Source organism: Nansenia antarctica, assembly GCF_963989245.1.
Source record: "Nansenia antarctica genome assembly, chromosome: 18".
Taxonomy (NCBI): Eukaryota; Metazoa; Chordata; class Actinopteri; order Argentiniformes; family Microstomatidae; genus Nansenia; species Nansenia antarctica.
The window spans coordinates 10,502,286-10,509,785 of record NC_137691.1 but is presented as its reverse complement, the minus strand read 5'-3'; the positions used below and the strand labels follow the sequence as shown (position 1 = coordinate 10,509,785).

General features: G+C 48.9%; 1 protein-coding gene across 1 annotated transcript in view; it reads right to left on the bottom strand.

Annotated features, from left to right (window-relative positions):
- The window catches only part of pik3c2b (phosphatidylinositol-4-phosphate 3-kinase, catalytic subunit type 2 beta), a gene marked incomplete at its 5' end in the record, with an annotated part of 37,989 nt that overhangs the window by 19,143 nt on the left and 11,346 nt on the right, over positions 1-7,500 (bottom strand). The window contains 4 exons of the mRNA XM_080548679.1: positions 1-6; positions 1,065-1,232; positions 3,087-3,209; positions 6,038-6,233. The exon at positions 1-6 is cut by the window's left edge and continues 106 nt beyond it. Of these exons, the coding sequence (XP_080404805.1) occupies positions 1-6; positions 1,065-1,232; positions 3,087-3,209; positions 6,038-6,233 (493 nt within the window). The remainder of the gene's footprint in view (positions 7-1,064; positions 1,233-3,086; positions 3,210-6,037; positions 6,234-7,500) is intronic.

Below are 7,500 nucleotides of genomic sequence, written 5' to 3'. Positions count from 1 at the left end.
AGGATGCTGAGGGGGAGGGAGGGGGAGGGTTAGGGTCACTGCAACACACACACACACACACACACACACACACACACACACACACAGTCACACTCACTCACACTCTCACACTCACACACACTCACTCACTCACACTCTCACACTCACACACACTCACTCACACTCTCACACTCTCACACTCACACACACTCACTCACACTCTCACACTCACACACACTCAGACTCACACACTCACACACTGGATTTTACTGGCTTTTTATTGGGTTAGGTTCCGGATGACATCACCACAGCTGGCCTTGTCGCCCCTGACCGACTCCTCTCAGCGCCAGCTGCTTCTCTCTGCCGACTCAGCTCAACGCTGCTGACCCACCTGACCGTCTGACTGTTACCTCTGCTTGTGGACGGATGATCTCTGCTTATGAACAGATGACTGGCTGTCTGTTATCTCTGCTTTTGACTGGCTGACTGTTATCACTGCTTAAGAACTGATGATCTCTGCTTGTGAACGGATGACTGGCTGACTGTTATCACTGCTTAAGAACTGATGACCTCTGCGTGTGAACGGATGCCTGGCTGTCTGTTATCTCTGCTTGTGAGCGGATGCCTGGCTGTCTGTTATCTCCTGTACAGCGACAACGCAACCAGGTTCTGTTTCCTCATGACAGAGAAAGAGGACCAGTATTATGGTTGTCACGTGGGTCAAGCAGCGTTCACCACGCTCTGCCGAGGCTGTGAGGGGTACCAGGGATGTAGGAGAGGGGTAAACGCAGGGAAACAGTGTTGACGGACGTCTTTTTGGGGGCGAAAGGCGCTTATACGCCATTTCCACAAAAATGGGGGGATTTTAACATTAACATTTACGCTTGGAATTTTCTCCGGTGCGTTTATCCACTTTTTTTGTTGTAGTCGCTATTGTCGTGGCACTGGGTTCGAGATACGGTCATATTAGCTTGTTGTCGTAGCGTGGCGGCGTTGTAGCCTAGCGTTACCTCTACACCGGGACAGTGTAGCGTTAGCCTTTAGCCTAGCCTAGCGCACATTTAGCCTCTTCTGTTCCGACTCACTGTCTGAAGTTGAAGAGCGGCATGGTGACCCAGCCCAGGGCCTCCATGCTGCGCCGTTGCTTGCCCTTCTCCTCGGCGCCCCCAGGGGGAGGCAGAGGGCTGGCGTACAGGGTCACCATCAGCTGGGTCTCCCGTGGCAACTGGTTGATCTGCACTGGGAAGCACACCCTGGAGAGGGGGGGGAGAGACAGAGAGAGAGAGAGAGAGAAAGAGAGAGAGAGGGAGGGAGAGAGAAAGAGAGAGAGAGCGAGATGGGAAAGAGAAGGTGGTATAGAGAGAGAGAGAGAGAGAGAGAGAGAGAGAGAGGGGGGGAGAGACAGAGAGAGAGAGAGAGAGGGGGGGAGAGACAGAGAGAGAGACAGAGAGAGACAGAGAGAGAGAGAGACAGACAGAGAGACAGACAGAGACAGAGAGAGAGACAGAGACAGAGACAGAGAGACAGAGAGACAGAGAGAGAGAGAGAGAGAGAGAGAGAGAGAGAGACAGAGAGTTTAATCATGGATGAGTCCTTTTGAGAAACTATGAGAAAGTTTGCAGACTTCAACATCACACATCCAGTATGTTCTTATATCCTTAGAGAAAGTGCTAGGTTTCACATCTATAGGAACAGAGGCTTGCTGTATTTAGCATGCCTGCTGTATTTAGACCTCCACCCGCGGGACCGAGCTGTATGCTATCAACAGCTCTCCTTAGATGACAGAGCACAGCTCCTCTTCCCCACACTTCAAACCGCTAGTTAGCCTGAAATGTACTAGCATCTGGCTAACTAAAAATAGGCCTAGTCCCTAGATGCTGGTTCTCAGTTAAATACTACTGGTGGTGTTGTTAGCCCTATGCTATGCTAACCGAAAACTGTAGCCTAGTTACGTTTCGAGTTTATTGTTGAAGCCCATTATAGTACAAGAGAGTAAAATTCTTAGCGCTTCAGTTCCTTGATATTGCGTAAGAGGCATAGGGGGCGCCGGCTTGCTCTAAACACGACTTAGAACACTCGGGCCAACCAAATACCCAAACTGTTTACCTTCTAGGGCCTAATCTAGGCCGTTGCTACCACCGTGAAACAGTTGGTGGACGGTTACCTTACAAGGTTTTGCACAGAGTGAGAGCCATGGTCTATTTATGCTTATTCAACACCCCACCCCCCCAAAAGCAACAAGCTGGGAAGTTGTTAAACAAACGCAGGTCTAAAGGTGGAACGGAAGAAACACATCCGTAAAGGTCGAGGTCTTGAGGTCTTGAGTCATGTTGTTATTGTTCTGGTTGCGTTCGACATAGGACACAATCTTCTTGACACTCCCACAATCACACCATCATCCCCGCTTCCATAGCAACACTTGAGATATTCAACCCGGTACCAGGCTAAAAATAAATCACAATAGTGACGCTTTGAAAAAAATAATAAAATAAAGAACAATAGCGGTCCGAGAATAACCCGGGGGACGGACATACAGGGAGGAGGGAGGAGGGCAGAGAGGAGGGCAGGGAGGAGGGAGGAGGGCAGGGAGGAGGGAGGAGGGAGGAGGGCAGGGAGGAGGGAGGAGAACATAGCCACCGGATGAGGATGATGCATCCGGCAGGGCGCCTTCACCTCTCTGTCACAAGGACACGGAAGTGGTCCCGGACACACACACACACACACACACACACACACACACACACACACACAAACATACACACACACACACACACACACACACACACACACAGAGACACACACACACACACACACAGACACACACACACACAAACACGCACACACGGCCAACGTCTACGTACAGTTGAAACATGATAAGTAGGTTAATGCTGACAGGACTGGAAGCAGTGGACAAACAGAACCCCTGGTGCCCCAGAACGAGAGCCAGTAAGCCTCTGGACTGCAGCACGTGTCATTAGTGGTGTACTGGAGCGTCACGACAACCACAGCAGGCTTGACACATCTGTACGGGCGGTTCTGATAGGTGGAGGTGTCTGTCAGGAGCTCTCTGATAGGCTGTACAGTGTGTAGTGTGTAGGGTGGCCTACCTCTGGTCCCAGACCACCAGGTGGAAGAGGTACTTGCTGACCGACTGCTTGCTGGTGTGCTGGGGGGCGCAGAGCTCCGCCCCTCCGTGGGTCAGCGAGCAGGACAGGAAGAAGCCCTCGTAGCTGACAGGAAGAGGAAGAGAGAGACCACTGAGGAGAGGAAGTCACCCTACGGCGTTGTGGAGACGGCCATCAGAATGATATACAGCACCGTCAATGAATAACGCAGGGTTATAAACTCACTTGAAATAAAATGTAACGTGTAAACATGACTGTACATGACCACTGATTTAGAGGTCCACTAATGCATCCTACTGTATATACTGTCTGTTACTCAACCACCCACCCCCAAAAGCAACAAGCCGGGAAGTCGTAAACAAACGCCGGTCTAAAGGTTGAACGGAAGGAACACATCCGTTAAAGGTCAAGGGTCTTGAGTCATGTTGTTATTGTTATGGTTGCGTTCGACATAGGACACATCTTCTTGACACTCCTACAATCATACATCACAACCATCGTCCCCGCTTCCGTAGCAACACTTGAGATATCCAACCCGGTACCAGGCTCAAAATAAATCACAATAGTGACGCCATAAAAATGATATACAGCACCGTCGATTAATAACGCAGGGTTATAAACTCACTTGAAATAAAATGTAAACTGTAAACATGACTGTATATGATCACTGGTTTAGAGATCCACTAGTGCATCCTACTGTATATCCTACTGTATATACTGTCTGTTAGCTTTAAGATGAGAACAGCTGATCTCAGTGAGATACTGTAATGATGCTATGAGCCTACAGTACGGTAGACTGGAGGAGAAAACTCAGAGAACGTGTCGTCCAGAGTCATGTGGCGTTAGGAAAACCAGGGGGTGTGGGGGGGAAGGGGTGGGGTGACCAGCTACTTGGGCCTCTGTTCGATTCAAATCAGTCTTGTAATGGTGGGATCACAGAGAGGAGGAGCTGGTGTTGATTTAGCGTGGCTAGCACTCATGTGAGCGCAGAGGGAGGAGAAACCATGTGACTGATTCCAATTGTCCTTATTGGTCTGAACAAACACATGTATACATGGCCACAGCATCACAAGGTGTGAAGAAGGGGAGTATCAATAAGGGACAACAAAAATCGGTTTACTATCCACTGACTGTCCTTAAGGATGTGGCATGAATGCACACAACATGTACACAAAATTGCTTCTAAGTTTTTCACATTTTTCGGCCCGTAAATAATTTTTCTGTAATTATTATAAATGATTTGGGTATTTCTGATATTTTTTCTTTGAAAAGAAAATCTCTAATTCCACTGTAATGTTGGCATGAGGTTAGGAAACGTTCCCTGGTTCTTACCCCCCCCCCCACCCCACCCCCATTAACCTTCTCTTCCTCTCTTTATTTCCCTCCCTCCCTCCCTCTCCTTTCTCCCCCCCCCCCCCCCCTCTCTTTCTCATTTAATCTGGATGTCTGGATGTTCCCCTCTCCTGCATTATTAAACATGTGCGGGGAGCCAGGGGGACTTTATAAAAGGGGGGAAGGAGGCAGAGGAAGGCTGTTCCCAGGAGGAGACGTATAAAAGGAATCATGAACATATTCCTCTAGCAGGACTAGCGGGCGCAGACGCAGACGCAGACGCAGAGCCAGGGGGGGGGGAGCTCCAGACTAGTTACAGAGAGTCGGATGATTATGATTATAGCAGAGAAGCAGTGAGTCAATTGGGAGGTATTCACAAATTGGTGGTATTTTGTTTTACAATGTAATTACAGTCTCATTTTACCACATTTTTCTTCTTCCTTCTTCAGTTCACATGATAATAACCTACTTTTTACTTAAACAAAAGTATGTGTTATATATAAATGGTGTAAAAGTGGTAGTTAAAATGTGATTTCGGAGTGCCTGAAATGATATATTGGATGTATTGAGATTAATACACAAATCACCGCGCGCACGCACACACACACACACACACACACACACACTCCTCTGCATCCTTCACACACAGATGGCATGCGACACTGCAGTCACCCTCCAACACAGCCTGACAGGTGCCTAGCGACCAGCCAGCATTCAGCCCCGCCCCCCTGGGGTCAGAGGTCAGGCAGGGTTCCCAGGCTGTCACCCTTTGTCAGGGACCAATCACGCGCCAGCAGCAGTTTCAGGGGGAGACAAAGGAGCCAGCCGACTGAGGTCTAGGAGGGTGTGTGTGTGTGTGTGTGTGTGTGGGAGGGGGGACCATTCATGTGCGGAGGAGGAGAGGAGGGGGGGGGCTGAACCCATTCCAGCACACTGCAGTGTGAATGGGAGAATGATGGGCAGAGTCAGGGGTGAGGGTGAGGGTGAAGGTGAGGGGGAGGGTGAAGGTGAGGGTGAAGATGAGGGGGCAGAGGGAGGATGAGGGTGTAGGTGAAGGTGAAGGGGAGCGTGAGGGTGAGGATGAGGGTGAAGGTGAGGGAGGGGGGAGGGGGAGGGGGGAAAGGGAGGGTGAGGGTGAAGGTGAAGGTGAGAGTGAGGGTGAAGTATCTTACTGAAAGTGAGGGAGGGGGGAGAGGGAGAGGCAGAGGGGGGGGGGGGGCTGGTTTCTCAGGGGTCTCTATGCTCCATGTAATCCTCGTGGATTATACTGAGGATATCCAGCCTGAAACAGCTGACACAGTGTGTGTGTGTGTGTGTGTGTGTGTGTGTGTGTGCGTGTGTGTGTGTGTGTGTGTGTGTGTGTGTGTGTGTGTGTGGTGTGTGTGTGTGTGTGTGTGTGTGTGTGTGTGTGTGTGTGTGTGTGTGTGGGGGGGGGGGGGGGGGGGGTTTGTGGCTTTCTTCACGAGCCCAAGGATCTGACCTCGAAAAAATATTTGGGACCTCTGCACTCACAATCCTTCATTGTGGATTCATAAAATAAAATAAAAAAGTAATCAACGTGTGTGTCTCTGCATGTCTCCAATCTGTGTGTGTGTGTCTACCTGGTAGCCCAGGTGATGGGGATGCGGTGCGCTGCGTAGATGCTGAAGGACAGCACGTTGGTGACCAGGCCTGCCTCCTGCATGGGCGCGGTGGAGCGGCTGCTCTGGGGCGTGGTGTGGAAGTTAGCGTTGAACGTGCTGCAGTACAGCTCCACAAGGTCCAAGATGGCCGCTGTCAGCTTCTCCACCAAGTTCTCTGTAAAAAAAAAAAAAAAAAAAAGGGGATTTCAACTTTCATTTAGAAACAGTGAGTCCTGCTACAAGGTGTGGATATTGGAACATCCAATATCATCCAAAAAGAATCATTTCAACAAATATGTTTCAAACAAAACCGTCACAGAGCTGGACTCAAAAATAAAGACAGATGGAAATAGCAGACATAAACAAAACTCTTGTTCCAATAACAATACCTCTCTGGACAGCTGGAAGACTCTATTACTCAGTCAGCACTCAAACAGCATCTCAAATAAACTCAGTCATCCATAACCTAAACACAACAACGCTTAAGTATGTTGGTCTGCTCGTCTTCTTACGAACCCGACGGCCTCTCCCAGAGCGAGTGGGCGACCTTCTGACAGTGAGTGATGACCTTCCGACATTGACCCTGCGACCTCTCCTATTTCTGCACCGGGAATGTAAACTTGGAATGTAAACTTGGAGTGCTCAACATTCCTCAGCTGCCTCTACGTCAACAGACCAGCTGACCTGCTTCCTAAGCGTAACCGTATCGGCCTCTGTATGAAATATGAACGATGACTAGGACATTACTCTCCGAAACGGATATTTCACGGATATATCGGATATTTATTTTACATGACACACAGTACACGTACGCTTCGATGTACAACCTGAAGTCGGCTGCTATTGATGTCGGCTTATCCTTTCCAGATAATTATCTGTTTGACATTTGGACAAAATGTCAACCGATTACCGTAGGCCGTAGTAAGCATGCTTTTGGCTGTTAAAAAATATACGTGGTCCTCTGTGGCTCAGTTGGTAGAGCGTGGCGTTAACAATGCTTAAGTTTGGGGTTTGGTTCCTGCCATGTAAGTCGCTTTGGATAAAAGCGTCAGATAAATGGCATATATTATTATATATTATTATATTATTATACATAAATTCACCAGATAAAGGTTTCACATCATTCTTTCAATCTGGATGAGCACTAGCACATCACCAAGCCCTTGATGAGCTGAATCTGGTGTCAGTGCTGGGCTGGACAGAACATATTCAACCCTGGATGGACCGGGACCAAGACCAAGAGTGGAGAAAAGAAAGCATCCGTCTGTTTCTCTCTCTTTCATCAGTCTGTTTCTCTCTCTCTCTCTTTCATCAGTCTATTTCTCTCTCTCTCTCTTTCATCAGTCTGTTTCTCTCTCTCTCTCTTTCATCAGTCTGTTTCTCTCTCTCTCTCTTTCATCAGTCTGTTTCTCTCTCTCTCTCTTTCATCAGTCTGTTTCTCT